This window comes from Centruroides vittatus, unplaced genomic scaffold, assembly GCF_030686945.1.
Source record: "Centruroides vittatus isolate TY-2023 unplaced genomic scaffold, ASM3068694v2 contig_986, whole genome shotgun sequence".
Classification (NCBI taxonomy): domain Eukaryota; kingdom Metazoa; phylum Arthropoda; class Arachnida; order Scorpiones; family Buthidae; genus Centruroides; species Centruroides vittatus.
In genome coordinates, this window is record NW_027122655.1 from 1,536,200 (window position 1) to 1,554,745 (window position 18,546).

The 18,546-nt window shown below is 33.8% G+C and overlaps 1 protein-coding gene across 7 annotated transcripts in view; it reads left to right on the forward strand.

Annotated features, from left to right (window-relative positions):
• LOC136985988 (axotactin-like) overlaps positions 1-18,546 on the forward strand; it is a 219,451-nt gene that overhangs the window by 162,834 nt on the left and 38,071 nt on the right. For all 7 annotated transcript variants that reach the window (XR_010882413.1, XR_010882412.1, XM_067283415.1 and 4 more), the window contains 5 exons: positions 9,517-9,587; positions 9,671-9,765; positions 9,862-10,018; positions 10,094-10,266; positions 10,378-10,486. Coding sequence is in view for 5 of the 7 variants with exons in the window: in XM_067283415.1 (XP_067139516.1) it covers positions 9,517-9,587; positions 9,671-9,765; positions 9,862-10,018; positions 10,094-10,266; positions 10,378-10,486 (605 nt within the window). In the remaining 2 variants the exon portion in view is untranslated. The remainder of the gene's footprint in view (positions 1-9,516; positions 9,588-9,670; positions 9,766-9,861; positions 10,019-10,093; positions 10,267-10,377; positions 10,487-18,546) is intronic.

The following is an 18,546-nucleotide window of genomic DNA, read 5'->3' on the forward strand; positions in this document are numbered from 1 at the left end:
AAAGACAGCAAAGTATTTGACTGGAGATTTGCTCATCTCTGATCATATGCGACAAGAATGGTCCAGTTCTCTAACTGAATCATAACATATGATGAAAAATGAATTCAACATGACAACTGCAAGTGATCAGCACAGTGGTATGACAAAGAAGCACCAAAACACATGTCAAAGCTCAGTTTCCACCTGAAGAAGATCATGTTTAATTAATAAAATAAAAAACCATTCAAACATCCAGCACAATTCTGTAATATTATAAGAACATTTTCAAATGCATTAAGCATCCATCATCAGTTACTTTTCTTAAATCGAATGTGAAATTCGAAAAAACTACACAAACAAATTTTAAATAATCAGTTATACAATAAAAATTAACAAGTAACATGCTACTAATAAAAGCGATAAATACAAAAATACGATATGTCTAAAGTAAATAAATAATAAAATAATCCATCCAGGAATATCCTAAGTTTAATTATCCCTTTTATATAGAATTAAGTCAACTCATCACAAAAAGACTTCCAAGAGGTCGAAAGCCCGTCGGCATTCCTATAATTGATGTAATGTGTGCTCTTCTGTGCCCTGTGGATTTCCAATTTTTCCAAAAACTTTACTGCGTGTTTTGATCTAGTAGCCTTGATGATAGTCTTGGTCCCAGAAGACCGTGATGCCTTGTTTGACATAATTAGCAAGGACTGTACTGTCAACCATTTTGTTCACTGATAGCTTACGTTGTAGCTGTACGCTATATATTTTTGTTGTAAATATAGATTTAAGTTTAGTTTAGTATCTTTCTTTTTTCTATTCTTTGTCTCATCTTCTAGAACTTTCTTGCTTTGTCTTTCTGGTTCATTATCCCTTGGGTGGGATTACCAATTCCAAGAAAGGTGTACGTAAACAAAGGGTGAGGCAAGGCCCTGGGGCCGATGAACAAAGGGAAGAGACACTTTTGGTCGGAACTCTCAACGAGGACGGACGGAGAGAAGGAAGGCACGAGATAGCTAGCACGACAATCGGAGACCACTAGGTTTCGAAAAAGAGACTTGTACTCGAATTCTGAAGAATAAGGGCGGAATTAGGGTAGCCACCGATCGAATTTGAGACGATTGAAGGCTACGTTCACCCCAAGGAAGCTAGCGAAAGAAATTGAAAAGAGTGCCAACAGATAACACGAGGAGCAACATTCACCCCAAGAAAAGCATCAAACTAGTATCTCACCCAAGTCTTTGAAAAAAAACAGGAAAGTCCCGGGTATTTCTACCTTTTTTTTTCTTCTTCTTCTATTTTCCATCTTCTCTTCCTTCCTTAGTTATAATTAGCATAAGTATTAGTTTGTAAGTTTCGGCCCGCATATAGTTGTCGCGCTCGTTGATCTTTTGTTCGTTAGTATAGATTGTAACGTGTGTGTGTGTGTAGTAATTACTTGTAGTTGTTGGGATCCAAAGAACCTGTTTAGAGCGAAAATAAATTACTTTGTCATGTGAATAAAATCTAGTTATTTATTTGTACTATCCCGCTCGCTGGACCTTGTACTTGTCGCCCTAAACTTTCACAACGTTCATTGATTTTTTTTTTCAAATTTCTCAACGTTGCCCCAATATACACCAAGTTAGAGTGGAACCTATGGTACCTTAGCAGTATTGAGTATATTCCTGTTAAGGAGTTACAATCATAATTTTCCTTGTCATTCCTTAATAGCCCGTATATAGTGGGATTACATTGATAAATAATTTGCAAGTTCCTACTTTTGGAAATCCTTTTAACAAATGGCTTAAGAAAGGGTATGTAATTGAGGACAACTCTTTCTTTTTGGTGCTTAGGATATTCCTGGATGGATTACTTTATTATTTATTTACTCTAGACATATCATATTTTTGTATTTATCACTTTTATTAGTAGCATGTTACTTGTTAATTTTTATTGTAAACCGATTATTTAAAATTTGTTTGCGTAGTTTTTTCGAATTTTGCATTCAATTTAAGAAAAGTGACTGATGATGGACACTTAATGCATTTGAAAACATTCTTATAATATTAAAGAATTGTGCTGAACATTTGAATGGTTTTTTATTTTATTGAATTTTAGTCTCCAGTAAGCAAGTATACATTTATCATGATTACTGTCTGATGGTCTGCAACTGGTGTTATTCATTATAATTTCCTTAAACCTGGTGAAACCATTACAGCAGAAAAATACTGTCATGAATTGGAAGTTGTCTACCAGAAGTTGATTCAAATACAGCTGGTATTAGTGAATCAAAGAGACTGCATCCTATTTAATGATTATGCTCATCTTCATGTGTCACACATCAGCCACCAGACCACCAGAAACTGAAACCAGTTAGAGTATGAAGTTTTCTCTCACCCATCTTATTCACCAGACCTTTTCCCTACAGATTACCATATATTTAAGCATCTCAACAGTTTCCTCCAAGAGAAAACATTCTCCAACCAAACAGAGGCAGAAACCACCTTAAAGCAGTTCATTGAGTCCAGAATTAAACAACTGATTTACTGTGTATAGCAGGGATGGGCAACCTTTTTCTATGTAAGGGCCACATTTTAAGACTTTTGAACTGATGCGGGCCGCATACAAGAGAAAGAGAAAAAAAAATGTTGGTAAATCAGAATTATTTATTCATATATAACTATAAATTAGCATAGGTATACTTAATTTAGCTTATGAAACTGATGTAAACATAATATATTGGAAATATTTGGTTAAATATTCGTCACTGCTAGTTTTAAATTAGTTTCCATGTGTCTGTTAGCCGGTTTCTTGTTTTAATTTTTACTAAATTCATTGCAGGAAAAACTATTCACATTCATAAGTTGTAAAAATAACATTTGAATTTTTGCTGCATATCTCCTTAAGCTGTGAAATTGATATATTTATTCACATTTTATGTGTCACGGGCTGCAAAATATATGAATGCGGGCCACAGGTTGCCCATCTCTGGTGTATAGTGTAAATTTCGTGGAGTGGGATCCAACAACTACTTGACACCTGAATGCGAATTTCAGCACAAAATAAACAAAGAATGTTTAATGTTCAAATGTTTTCGGCTGTCTTTCAGAGGCCTTCATCAGGAATAAATACAAGAAAAACACAAAAAGCAGTTCTATCCTTTGAAAATTTCTAACTTTTAAACTTTGCTGCATTCCAATTTTTAAACATTTAAATGATGATCAATACAAAAATCATTATGTTTACAACATATAAATTAATTATTTTTTTAAATAAAGTTATAAATATACTCAATACAGGTACTCTTCACTTTACAACCGAGTTCCATTCCGACGACTATGTTGTTAAGCAAATTAGTCAATAAGTGAGGAGCTGCCGGAAATATAGGATTGTTGTAAAATTATAAAATTATAAAAATTATGCAACAAACTTCAAATTTATTCATAAAAAGACATGCACTGTATGTACATATTATCATTTGTTTATTTGGTTATCTGGAGCTGTAGAGGGTCCAGGTAAGGGAGATGACAACGATGAAATAAAAGTTTCGTCATCATCAGTGTTTTTATTAACATTCTTTACCCTTACTCCCTTACCTTCAAAGGCAGAGGTCCTGTATGTAACAGTCAAAAAAAAAAACTTCTAAGTGAGGTTTGCTTTGTAAGCTTCATTTTTTCTTGATAAATTTTTCTATAGCACTCTAAAAGTTCATTCATCCCACGTTCAACTTTATTAACATTCAGTATTTGGATCCATAGTTTCAAGTTCTAACATAGCTGCATTAATTTTTGAGAATACACTAGCTAACCCATATACCGTGAATTTCTTTTTTACTTCTTCAGTTCTTTCCTCTTCCTCTTCCAAATGCTGCATCACTTCTAACTCTATTAAATTTGCATTTGTTAGCTCTCCATCAGCATAATCCACTAATTTAGCAATGTCTTCCACTTCAACGTCTAAATTAAGCGCATTGGCAAGGCCTGCAATTGTTTGAATTCCATCAGTTTCTTCAAGATTTCAAATGATTTGATATTGTTCGCGAAACTTTTTATGCATTTTTTCCATATATCTTGCATACACTTATGTCATTTCATACCAAGCTGATATAATGTTTTTAATGCAGTCTAAAATACTGTACGATTTCCAAAAATCACAAAGGGTTACTACATCATTTTCTGTTGCCGCTATAGTTTGGAAAAAAGTCGTGTGCAAATAAAATGCTTTGAACATAGCTATAGAGCCCTGATCCATTGGCTGTAGGAGAGCAGTTGTGTTTTTAGGAAGATACACTACCTTTACATCAGGGTGTAGATCATCAAGATGCTGAGGTGGCCTGGGGCATTATTAAGCAGGAGAATAATTTTAAAAGAAACTCCCATTTTCAAACAATAATGCTGGACTGAAGGTATGAAGCAGTTCAAAAACCAATCTTTAAATAAAGGTTGAGTCATCCATATCTTTTTATTTGCATGATAGTAAACAGGCAGACTGTTTTTATTAACATTCTTTAATGCACATGGGTTTTCGAGAGCGATAGATCAGGAAAGGCTTTAACTTGAACCCAGCAGAAATCCCTCCCAACAACAACATGATCCCATCTTTAAAAGCCTTGATACTGGGCATTGCCTTAACTTTGTGCATATAGGACCTTTCAGGCATTTTTTTTCCACCAAAGCCCGGTTGCATCCACATTGAATATCTGTTCTGGGCAGTAACTGTCTTTTTTAATTATTCCATCCAATTTGTCAACAAATTTTTCTGCCACTTCTACATCTGTGCTTGCTGCCTCACCGCTTATTCTCCAATTATGCAGGTTGAATCTTCACCTAAACTGTTGAAATCATCTATAGCTTGCTGTAAATGATTCTGTTAATTTTTCGCCTTCCCATGCCTTCAAAGTCTCAAAGATACTGCATGCCTTAACTTGAATTACTAAAAGGCTTATTGACATATTATTTTGCATCTGGTTGTTAAACCAGATTGCCAATAATTTCTCCATTTCACGAATAAGACCTTTTCCCTGCCTAGTTATTATGTCGATGATTTCACTGCCTCTTTCACTCTAACTTTATCCTTTAAAATCGTTGAAATTGTCAAATGTGCTCAAGTCACATGCTATTTCTTTAACTGTTTTACCAGCTTCGTAGACTTGTATGATTTTTATTTTTATTTCAAGGTCGATAGTGTGAGAAGCCAGGGCACAGGCTGTTCCCCAAATGCCACTTAATCGGCGACAGGTCAGTGAGACCTGCTCACGTTGTCTTTGGATGGCTTTGAAATAGGTAAAGGCCAAAGATCTCAAGATATCTGTCCTGTCAGGCTGACACTAGTTAGGATAAGTTTAGAATAATTTAAATTGCGTCCTAACTTGTGATTCAAATGCGATTTATAAGTAAGAGGACTCTGTATGCCCTCCTACTACATGAGAAGAATTCATAGTCGATGAATCACGAGTCTAGGGCGAGTCCTCAAGTCATTGTCCTTTATGGGCCAGGGATGTCCGTTCATGGACGTCCATTGAATCTGGCTCCTAGGGTATCATCTTGTCGAGGGAATGGCAAGTGTCTTCTCTGGAAACTGGGTCAGATCTGTTTTATGGAGGTAGAGGCACGTAGAGCTCCTTCTAGCTCTTCTACATCAGTTAAAACCTCATTATTACAAAAGGTCCTGAAGTGTAGGTGCTTCAACCTTATATACAAATTTGTCTGGGAAAATGGTCATGTGGCCGGCAGTTGTTTAGAACCAAAGGTTGCTTTTGCAGGTGTGAGTTTGGCATGACTTTTGTTGATGTAATGGGATTGCTTTCCTCTCCTTTCACAATCGGATGTTATCATTTGGCAACTAACTGTTAAAAGTCTCGTCCATTGGTTGACTGAAAGGTTATTTAATCTATAGCTTGTGCAATGTTTAAATAATAATCGCGAGGGCAGTTATATAAAAATTTTCTTAAAAATGGATTTTAATAGTCCTAAAATCCTGGATCTCACAATAGCTTTCTTTCATTTCTTAACAATTTCTCCAGATGATGCCATACTTTTTCTTTTTGTCAACATCTGTATTCTTTTGAGGTTACAAATATGTAAAAAAAATGAAGTTACATAGTGACTGCTTGTTGGAATGAAATTGACAGAAAAAGTGCATAGCAAGACTATACTATGCTCAGTACACATGTCACCACTGATACTCAAGCTGAGAAAGGGGATTCCCTGAATTGCAGGTCAAAACCTGATGATCGTAAGTGTGAGTGGTCATTAAACAGATAGGTCGTAAAGTGAGGAGTACCTGTATTATCATATTTTGTTGCATTTTAATAGATAGTCCAATGTTTTAAGATTTACACAATGTTTGATACGGAAATTGTTTCCTCTGCATTGCATAAAGTTAATTAAAATAAATAAAATAAAAATTATTGTTATATTTTGTGGCATTGTAAATAATATTTCCACAATTGTGGAACTGGAATATAGTCAGAATTAATGCAATCTCCCTTCATGTCCGCTCTATAAATTTCAAGAGCCTCCAATGAACATAAGTTGTGTCAGTCAAAAACTCTATAAGAGTAGCTTCATCCCAACAGGAAGAAACCCCAAGTTTGGTAGCATACTGGGCCAGTGCAGTATTATAATTCCCCTTGGCAACATCATATTTGTTGTCGTGTATTCGGGCCTCAAGAGATCTGAACATGGATCTGATGTATGATAGATATCTGTTAAAACATTCATCTTGCAATGGAATACGGTATACCCCTGGCACCTTCTTGTCATCAGACTTGTCCTTTGTGTTAGTTAAAAGCTGGAAAATGTTCCATTTTCTCTTAAATGTTAAGTGCAAGTTTAAATCTTTAGTGATTCTATTATAAATATGTTAGAGGGATGGTTCGTAACAAATAACAACCTGATTATCTTCTGCATCGTTAACCCTCATATTGTTGATAGCTATCCTAGATTGCTGGTTGGCAGCAAGCCTGTTGATTAAGGACTGGTGGTATCCATGTGCCAATGTTATACACTTGACATGTTTCAGTTCATTGTAGATATCCGATGTCTCCAAGCAATAGGAGTAAGTCCTTGTAACCAGGGCCTGGAATGCCGCTACTTTAAAAGGTCAAGGGTCCACTGAGTTAGCAGGTATAAAGAGGGAAATGTATGTGGGTTTGCAGTAAAACGTGTTTATATTTCTATTTGCCAAAGAGTACAATATCACATTAGCAATATTGTGTTAAATTTCACAACTGTCATAATTAAATTACACATCTATGTTAAGTAACAACAACTATTAAAAATACACAAAAACTTTCTGTTTAATTCAATATAACCTTTTCTTATTATAATAAACTCACAAACTTTATTAGGCTTTGCACTAAGTAACATAACAGTTTTCAGTTCTAGGACCTTCTGCAGGTAGAAACTCTAAAAAATCAAATGATATTAGTGTTCTATTTTGGAATGCATATAAGACTCTGATGTATTTAAATTTCAAAGTTTTCTTTTTTTAAAAATTTTTCTTTTGTTATCCAATCAAATGCACCTATGTTGTTTGCTTTAATGTTAGGTTGTATATAGCTTGCCATGCCTTTGAGATTTGTTTTTCATCTTTAAAATTGAGAGATAGGCCCCGGTATTCTGTTTTAAATATTTCCAATGTTTCTAAATTCTTTAGTTGGTTTTTATGGCATGTTCGTTGTATTAGGGAAGCCTGTTGCAGTTCTGGTTTAATCTCATTATCACTGGCATATATAGCCAAGGTGGTGGTTTTTTTCTTCCTTTCTATATCAGCTTTGTGTTCAGGAAGGTGCTGCTTTTGAAACCTTTTTGTAGACCCAATATATATAAGATCTCTATCTAACTTGTTGTATTTGTGCAGAATTTTATATACCCCTGATATTTAGAAGCACTGGAGATATTTAAAGCAGACTTCCAGAGCCTATCTAAGACAAAAAACAAATCTCAAAGGCATGGCAAGCTATATATGACTCAATATTATAGCAAACAACATAGGTGTACTTGATTGGATAATGAAAAAATTGTTAAATAAGAAAACATTCGAAATTTTAATACATTGGAGTCTTATATGCATTCCAAAAAAGTGTAAATGCTAACAACAGAAAGATTTGATTTTGTTAAATATATCACTTATGTGTTTACAGATGGAGACTAGGATACCTTACGAGTATAAATCATGCACAACTACTTTGATCCGTTACAAAGTCACACTTAACCAAAAAGTGGCGGGCTTGATAAAGATGCCACTCCATGGCCATTTATTTGTTAGAAAAATAAAAATACAAACAAAGGACATATAACACAAATCATTGCCACACATATAAGTAATGACAGGAGAGAAATTTAACACTCCCCTTTAATGATTTGTCCCATTTTGCTTACAGTCATAGAGTCCAAGTTGTCTAGCACAGCAGTCGGCAACCTTTCTGACCTCACGCATCACTAAACTTGCAATTTTGAATTCCACAGGCCACTATCATGAATTTTTTTTAAACGATACAAAATCTGTAGTATAGTAATGATCATAAAAGTTCAATTTTACTATATCAATATGAAACTTGCATGTTTAATTATAACAAATTAATGCAAGCCTAAAGTTCATTGCTGCTTGTTTGAAATAAGTTTATGGATTTTTAGCGCTTTCCAGGAAGGACTACAATCACACTCACAATATTGTTTATTGATAACAGTTACTTTGTATTTGGTTTCAGATTCAAATAGAAAACCCCAAAGAGTGAAAAAAGCAACTAAGTATATTTTGCATTTCTTTCGTAATACTTCGTTACCTATAACAGAGCTGTGAAAGTAAAATGCATTTTTTTTCAATTCACAAGTATTTTATATTGTTAGATAGTAGACAAAATTCAGAAATTGAAGAAGTAATCATATGTTTTGATTACATTTTTATTTCAACAAATCATTACAATTTGACTATTCTATAATAGTCAAATTGTAATGATTTGTTTTTTGATTAATGTAAACTCAAGCGTTTAATATCTACCATCATTTATATACAAAATAAGAACTTCTAATAGCTTTCAGAAGCAGTCATCAGATCTAAGAAATTTAAATGGTATAATTTGTTTGAATTTCTTTGGATTTGTTTTTTTAAATGGTGATTTTATGCATATCTGAGCTTGAAAAACTGTTAAAGAAAAATACTATAAAGTTTTTATTTAATAAACTCTTCATATAGTATATAATAAATTTATTATTGTATATAACGGGTGGCCAACTGTTGTGCACATAAGATCTACTTTTTATCGTAAAAATGTGTCACGATCGACTTGTTGTTATAGGCATAGTCTAAGTGGGGAGGGGGAAGTGTGAAATACATACTATGTTTATACACTGTTTCAGTACGAAGTGCACTCACTGCTTATGAGTCGAGTCATAACTGCATGCATACAGTTGCGTTCGGTTACAAATATAATACATTAAGTCAAGACATCGCTAGCGATCGACTTGTTGGCCACCCCTGGTATATAAGAAATGAATGTTGTATTTATATTTTTCATTAAAAACTATTTATGTAATTTATTTTTCTTAGTGAAAATTATATTATGGTTACGATTTTACCTCGGGGATCACTTTCTATTGAAGAAAGACTTAATGCTTCTGGTAAAATTTATTTTAATACACTTTATAATCATTTGAATTAAGATTTTGAAAAATCCAAAAATATTTATTTTTGAATATTTCAGTTAGCAAAATACACATAACAAAAAACACTTCATTTGTTGATAATTTTAGACATTGGATATATTATCAAAGGAATAATGGCATTGTTGATCTTGTGGTAAGTAAATATTTATTTTTTATAAAATGCTACTTAATTTTAATATTAAACACTGGAATTATATTGAAATAGTTATAAAACTTTTATTAAAATTAGGTAGATGGTGATGTGTATCCTGTAAACAGGCATATTGTGACATCCTCTTTACTTCGTCATCATTATAATTATAGTAGTGTTTTAATTGGAAGTCTGTATCCTTTTGATTCAAAAATTTCTGACGTGGAAATTTCAAATTTTAGTGGATGTTTATCAAGTAAAATATAAAACCATGTCAATTTTAATTAAAATTTATTATAGTGTATATTAAAATAATAATTAATATTTTCAGACTTAATCGTGACTTTTGATGACATAGAGATTAAACCACTAGAAGCAGCATTTGGCTATGAGAAAGGTACACACCAGAATGTTCAAATCTATGGCGGTGTGACACAGACACATTGTGCAGAATTTGCTGACAATGCCAATTATATTAAAAACATTCTGCCTTTATTACCTGATGTAAATATTACATTTGTTTGCTTTTATTTATACTGAATAAAAATAAATTATGGAATTTTACATAAATTTTTAAAATTTTTGGAAATTTTAAAATATAATATATTTATTTAGATTTTAAAAGAAGAATGGACATCAGAACTACCAAAAACAATTCCATATAAATTTGAACTTCCAAATGAACAAGTAGAACATCTGGAAAAAATTAAAGTTATCAGTTCACGTAAGAACATTTTAAATAATTTATAATTTATTGCTTTATTTCTGAAGCTTTATAAAAATTTGATTGTTATTTATTTGCTGTCATTAAATATAAATACATTAATTAGGAGTTTGCTCATATAGAAAATTATTACTGTTTTACCAAATTCAAAGAATTTTCGTTTATTCTTTAATATATCATAAAGTTATCCCTCGAATACAGATATTACAGTAAACTTTAAAAAAACAGTTTACAATACCTTAATTCACTATTCCAGCTCTGTTTTCCTCTTCCAACAGACTTTAAAATGCTAGAACATACATTGTTATATAGTTATTACAAGTCTATGGGGAAAATTAATTGGGAGAAATCAGATTTTGGTTGATAGATGTTGACAAGTACAAAATATATATATATTATATATATGTGTGTGTGTGTGTTTAAAATTGTTTAAAAAGCATCTTCTACAAAATAGAAACCTGAACAATTTGTTACAGTATGTAAAATATTGTTTTGAGCCAGAAACCTATCTGGCTCAAATTGCAAAAACAAAAGCAAAAACAAAGACTTTTTTTTGGTATTGATTACATAATGTAATGTTAAGACACTTATATATATTTATCCTTCAGTGGGTATCCACTGTTAGATATATTATTTTATGGTTTGTAACTCTGGATAATCTATGATAAAAAGTGTTTGAAGAAGTACTATATGTCACAGGAATTGGTCTCCTAGCTGCATTCAGGGTTGGGAGAGGATATTTAAGGATTTTAGTAAAGGTAAAAATCTGGATGAGTGTACTTATTGTCTTCAGGCTATTTTAGTCAGTACTAGTAGGATCTTTGTCATTATGTAAAATATTAAAGACTGTTGGATTACATTTATGTTGTTCCTTTTTAGCCAGTTCCTTGTGTATTTGTCTAAATGCACAAAAAAGTATAATGTAAACCTCTTTATAGAGTACAGTTACATGTGATGTGGCCCTTGGTGTTTCAAAAGTGTTGATTAATCATTGTATCAATTTGGCAGAAATCCATGTTGTTTCATGATTTCCTTAATATAATCCAGTTTGATGTAAGTGTCAATAATATTAGTGTAAAGGGTTTAAACTCAGCCTATTACAATTGTGAGGACCTAAATAGGGGGTTGACTGGGAGGTCCGAATGTGGGGTATCAATTGAGAAATTAAAGATCTTTTTAGACACAAATAGGAGGAATTAAATGTATTGCTTGAACAATGAAAGTTTTTATCAAAACAATAAAAAAGACTAAAGTCGAGGAAAATGTGTCTCGAGAGGCATCGTATTTAGTTGCAAAACTGACCTCTCCCATGCCCTCCGATTGGTTTCAAATTGTCACCAGGTGATGAGTTGAGACCAATGAAAAGGCGGCTTTAGGAGAAAAACTTATAAAACTGTGCAAATCAAGGTCATTATGTTCTTGGTTTGTAGTTCATGTATCCTGTAAATTGGTGCTTGATGGAGAGATCAACGGGAGGTTTTCCGTCAACCTGGGAATAACTTTCACCCTCCAGTTTCATCTGTACTTGCCTAGATTCACCTTTTCTCTAGAGACTTTTGCTCAAAGTTGTGTCACATGCCCCGGGGCCATCGATTTGCTATGTCCTTCATCAAGGGACAGAAGGAAGAACTTCTTACGGAACGTAAGACTCTTGTGTGGACCTTTAGCTCGCTTTCCGAGCTGGGTTACATTGAAACTTGACAAAATGTTGTAAGAAACTTTTGTTATATTAAATGGTTTTAAGATGGAAAACCTGTTTCAGTGAGTCTTTCCGCTCCCACATGACAGTATTGACCACTCGATTGTCATGACATTTTTCCACCCATTTGGAAACCACCCACAATTACAATTTTCATGGATAACTTTAATATCATAGTTGGTGATCTACATTTTCCTCTCATCAAACATTTGTTGATAAGAGGGTAATGCAGATCACCAACTATGATTTTTAATTTCATGTAAACAAATGATGGATTTTATAGTCAAAATGTATTGTTTCAGGTCTTTCTAGTAATATAAATCTAAATTGATACAGTACAAGACTAAGACTATTGCATAGGAAGAGTTAGGGAAAATTTAGGTGCTGTACGAGTGGAAGTTTACTCAAATGCTTTTAAACTTGTTATCAAATTCAGGGCTCCAGTGGAATATTGTGCCTTTCTTTAATAATTTTGTCATAAATGTAGCTAGATCTGAGAAGTTTGAAATAAAGTTCCTATAAAACACTGCCATTCCCAGAAATCTTCTGACATCCAAGACATCATGAAGCTATGCAAGGTCTGTGATTGTCTTGACATTGTCAGAATCAGGCTTTATTCCTTCTTGGTTGATTATATAGCCTAGATTTTTTTTGTCTTCCTCAACAAGAATTTTACACTTTGCAGGATTTAACATCAGTTTGGCTCCTTCAGTTAATTTCTTTACTTCTTGTAGTAGTAGTAATATGTGATGATCCTAATGTTTGGATAATAGTATAATGTTGTCTTGAAAGAGAAAACAGTTTATGGTATATGGTATGTTAAACAATTTTCTTTATTAGAACTTGATTCATAATACAGTGGAACCTCGCTTAACGAGCATAATTCATTCCAGAGTCTTGCTCGTAATGCTAAACACTCATTAAGTGAAACAATTTTTCCCATAGAAATTAATGTAAAATACAATAATGCGTTTTACGTCGAAAAAAATGCTCAAATGTTTTATGTATAATGTTTATTCAAAAAAAATTATATAATATACATTGTTAAGGTGTGTGAATCATCATTATCTTTTCTTCAAACCATCCTGGAATGAGAATTCGATTTGCAGAAACAAAAAAAAAATTACAGCTAATAGGTTTGATAACATTCCAAACGATGTTAAATTCCTGGGTTATGTAAAGGCTATAATTAAATATTAGAAATTAATTAATTTGACTAGAGGTAGGCATTTATGCTGCCATATCATATTAAATTTAATAATTATAAATAGTTAATTTTTAATTCAGACATTTCTAAAATTTAATTTGGAATCGGTCATTAAATTGAATGACCCAAGTATTTGGCATATCGTTTGGCGTGTTTATTATATAATGAGCTATGGTTGTTGTTGTTTATAATTAATATGTGTAAACACAAGTTTGGAAAAATGTGTGAATGATCATGAGCAACACTAAGATGCTAGCCGAATGAGTGTTAAATACAGACTGATGGAGCAAGCACACATTCCAGGATTTCCCTCTCCTTGTCACTCATTATGCAAAACATCACTCATTAAGCAAGTCAAATTTTTACAATTTCATTTTGTTCGTTATGCGAAACACTTGTTATGTGAGGTGCTCATTAAGTGAGGTTCCACTGGGTTTCACAAAGAGGGTATATAAATATAGCCCTCTTTTGTGTTTGAGCTTTTTGTATGTGTGCAAGAACAGAAAAGGAAATGAATAAAAGCTTTATAGCAAAGTCTGATTCTGGTTTTTTTTGTCACAAAACTATACAAAATCTGAAAACTTATTCCATTTTTATTCAAATTTCTAATATACAGGGTGGACCAAAAAGAATATATGTATTTCAAACTGATATATTTAGTAAACTATCGATAGTAGCGGTGTGCTGCGGGTATCGGAGGAACGAGTGCATTGTCTAGTTTGTGTCCATGTCCACCAGATGTCAGTTGTGCTTGGTTACAATGACGTATTCACAGTTGTTGTAAAATGGCTACGCCACAGCACAAAAGCTTTTGTATTCTTGAGCTTGCGAAGTGTAATTCCGTGATTACAGTGCAAAGACGTTTCCGGTTGAGGTACCAAATTGATCCTCCGAATGGATGGAACATTCGCAGATGGTACCGTCAGTTTGTTGACACAGGTTGTGTATGTAAAGGAAAGAGTCCTGGCCGCCCTCGTGTATCTGAAGAAAATGTCGCACGGATTCAAGCTGCTTACCAACGTAGCCCTTCAAAATCAACACGTCGTGCCAGTCGGGAATTGCAGCTGCCTAAAACAACAGTTTGGCGTGTTTTGAGACGCAGGTTAGTTATGAAGCCGTACAAGTTACAGCTGTTACAGGCTCTGAATAATGATGACAAACATAAACGTGTGGAATTTACTGGCCAGATTCAGGATGTTATTGACAACGATAACAATTTCTCAGAACGGATCGTGTTCAGTGATGAAGCATGTTTTCACCTTAGTGGGAAGGTGAACAAACAGAATGTTAGAATTTGGGGCCTACAGAACCCACATGTGCAAATCGAACATTGTCGAGATTCACCTAAAGTGAATGTGTTTTGTGCTATATCCTGCTCATCTGTTTACGGCCCTTTTTTCTTTGATGGAAACACGGTTAACGGTCCGCAGTATCTTCATATGTTGCAAAACTGGTTGTTTCCGAGGCTGAACAAGGACAACCTCATTTTTCAACAAGACGGGGCACCCCCTCACTGGAATCGTCAAGTTCGTCAGTTTCTGAATGAAACTCTTCCGAACCGTTGGATTGGACGTCAAGGAGCTGACGATTTAGCACTTTTCAGCTGGCCTCCACGGTCACCGGATTTGACGCCGTGTGATTTCTTCCTGTGGGGTTTCATCAAGGACACCGTCTATGTTCCTCCACTACCACAGAACCTCGATGAGTTGAAGAACTGGATCCGTACTGCCATTACATCAGTGACACCGGACATGCTTAGTCGAGTATGGCAGGAATTTGAGTATCGGTGTGATATTGTTCGTGTCGCTGGTGGAGGACATATTGAACACCTGTAATCTAAACTAGAGAGTTTCATAAATATGTGTCCCAAGTTCCATAGTTGTATGTCTTACAGTTTATTAAATATATCAGTTTGAAATACGTATATTCTTTTTGGTCCACCCTGTATATTATTGGTTATTTTTAACATTCTTTTACCAGCTTTTAAAATCATTATAATTTGAATATCTTCCATTTATATTTATGTTTGAATTTTAAAATTTGCAAATTTAATTGTGCATTCTTTTATGATTAAATGAGCTTTATAATTGTAATTTTTTTTTTTTTTTTTTTTTTTTTAATATTCTAATTTACTCAAAGACATCAATAGGATGTTGAAAGTACTTGTTTTTGTTATTGCTAAAGTGATAATGCCATTATCATTAAAGTGTTAATTTTACTATCATTAAAGAATTTTAATGCCAAAAGATAGCATTTTTTATTTTATACATAATTATAATTTTTTATTACATTCACTTCTATATTCGTTTGTCACATGTCACATGTCATGGAGTATTTGGATAAAGGGATGTGACTCCTTCTGGAAATTTTTAGTGCAGTATCTAAATTAATAATTGATCTTTCCATAACTTACTTGATCTTTCCTTTATTGTTCAAACACCTCTGCTCTACATAGCACTGCAGAGGTTACAAAGTACATTGGAAACAATAAAATTACGTACAAACAATTACGTAAAATACTTTTGGTGAAATATATGGTAAGTATACATGTATTATAATGATTTATATTACTATTATTTTCATTCATGAATACAACAATGAATAATATATACAATGCCAAACTAAACACTAATTACAATAAAAGTTATTAAGAATAGTATAGCAAATATTACAGTGAAATTACAACGCATAAGATAACACAAAGAACTAATTATCCTACATATTCAGGCAGTTTATATACATATTTATGAGGAAGACCCTGTAATTTTGGAAAAAATAATGCTGTTTATGACAATGCAAAGTCCACGATAACAGTCTTCAAAGTAGACTTGCATCATACAGCTGAAAAGAAGGCATAGGATGTTGATGGACCAGCAGGTGTCCACCAGTGCACAGAATGAAGATATGGTTTAAATCATCAGTATGTCAGCATCCTAACACTCAAATGGTCCTCAATCTGTTCCCCCATACAAATAAAATATTTCTTAATGTAAGTCCTGACACATTTGGAAAGGGTATCTTAAGGAGAAGAGCATGTGGAGGACATGGCCAGTTTGTTCCACATGAACTTGCAATTAGTAAGGTCTTTAGACAGTACCTATCCATAATTGGCATTCATAAATATAATTTATTGGGCCATCCTCCACACAACACATGTCACAGTTACCCCTCTCCTGTATGTGCAACTGCCATAGCTGGCAAATCTTCTGTGTCCAGGGAAAAATTGAACTTTCTCGAGTGTAAGGCTGTGTTTGTGTAAGTGCCCCATTGTGGCCATTCGTTATGTGACATAATGTTGTCCACGAAGGAAACGTACAAACAAAAGAAAAGACACACGAAAACTTTCTATACTACACAATCCTTTCTTTATTCATGACGAATGGGTTTGGTTTTAAGGAATTCCAACTGTTCTTGTAAACTTTACAAGATTCGAGGTGCCTTGCATAGGGTTTCTTGTTGGGTTTTCATACAGGTCGGGAATATAATTTACACACGAAATGGTCATGTAACAATCTTTTTAGCCCAACTGTGTACATGAACCTTACTTAACTAATTGTTAAAACTACCTTAAAACTAACTTAACCTAAGGAAGTGAAAATAGAGATAGGAAAGTGAGGAATGAGGAGGAATGGAAGTTTACAGTCACCCGGGATTTGTTCTCTTGTCTGTGCCGATATGCTCTTGGAGTAGGAGTTCTTTTGGAGGTTATTATTCCTGCCATCTCAATGATTCCTTTGCTGATCTCAAGATTCTTGAGTATCGAATTCTCTTTCCAATCCAGTGTCTAGGTACGATTCTTTCCCCATACGAAACTAGACAGTTCTCTGAGGTTCTTAAAGACGTCTTCGGGCCTTTCGCCGATACGAAGTTCCTTTCATACTTTCTTTCTTAACTTTTTTTGTCCTCTTGATCTTCTCATCGTGATCTCCCTTCGACCTTCTTAACAATGCATCTAACCCCTTCGATCTCCAGTCGAAAACTGATCAATTTGCCGGTCGTTTTTCACCCAGTCACCTTATCTCCTATTGTTCTCTTCCTGTTTGTGGAATGGCTAATCCTACCCAAAGGCAATAACGGTCATCCTAGAATAGGGGTGGCAAACCTATGGCACGCGTGCCCAAAGTGGCACATAATGTATCATATGATTTCTGCCCTTTTCAATCATTTTTTCTGTTTATCACCTGATCATCCATTTTTCAATCAGATTTTTTACATTTATTCGAATTAAAGCATATTCGTTTAATTTCTTTAAATATCATTATCCAAAGTCTAAGACTTTGGCATGCATTAACATCTTTAAAGCTAAGTATGCTTACAATATGGCACGCGGACTCAAAAAGGTTTGCCATTCCTGTCCTAGAAAGTTCCAGAAAAGGATAGAAGAAAGAAATAGAAAAAATCACAGAAATAGCATAGAATTATGATTATATAAAAGTATACATGTTTTAATATATATGTAAGATGTGAAACGTGATCAGAATACACAAACATGTGAATTCGACTAAAAAAATTTAATCTTGCAACAAACAATTATATACAAAGAAAAAGTTCTTTTGGATTCCCTTGGTCTCTCACAATACCAATCTCTCTCTCGCTGCCCGATAGCAACAATAAATCAAGTAGCTTGCTTTTGCTAGGACTATTTGCCTGACAATAATAATCGAAATACACGCGGTTCTTAACTAAACTAATCCTGAAGGTAGAAAAGACATAGAAATAGGGAAATGAGAATAATGAATAGGATAGTGGGGTACCCAATTTCTCAATGAGACTACTATGCCGGTTTGCATTGTTCTTTTACATGTAGATATGGGTTCTCCTTTCATGTATTGAATATTCCTTTTAATAGCTTTGTCGGTCTCTCCGATTCTATTGACCAGATCTTTGCTTTACAATTCTATTCAGCCCTCGTCGAACTCTGTCGCATGAGCTTCCTGACCTACATCTGTGCTTCTTCGTGTCCAGCAAAAGAATGACCGTTAGTGACTAAGATTTTAACTTGTTATCTTACTCGAAGTCTTTGTTTCACTTGACCCTCTGGTGAGTGGAAAGTGGAAAGCCCATGTTCCCAGAAGCCAGAACAATAAACAAAGGAAGTTAGAAGGAAGGATTAAGAAAGAAAATTATTAAAACTAATTAAATCTATAATACATG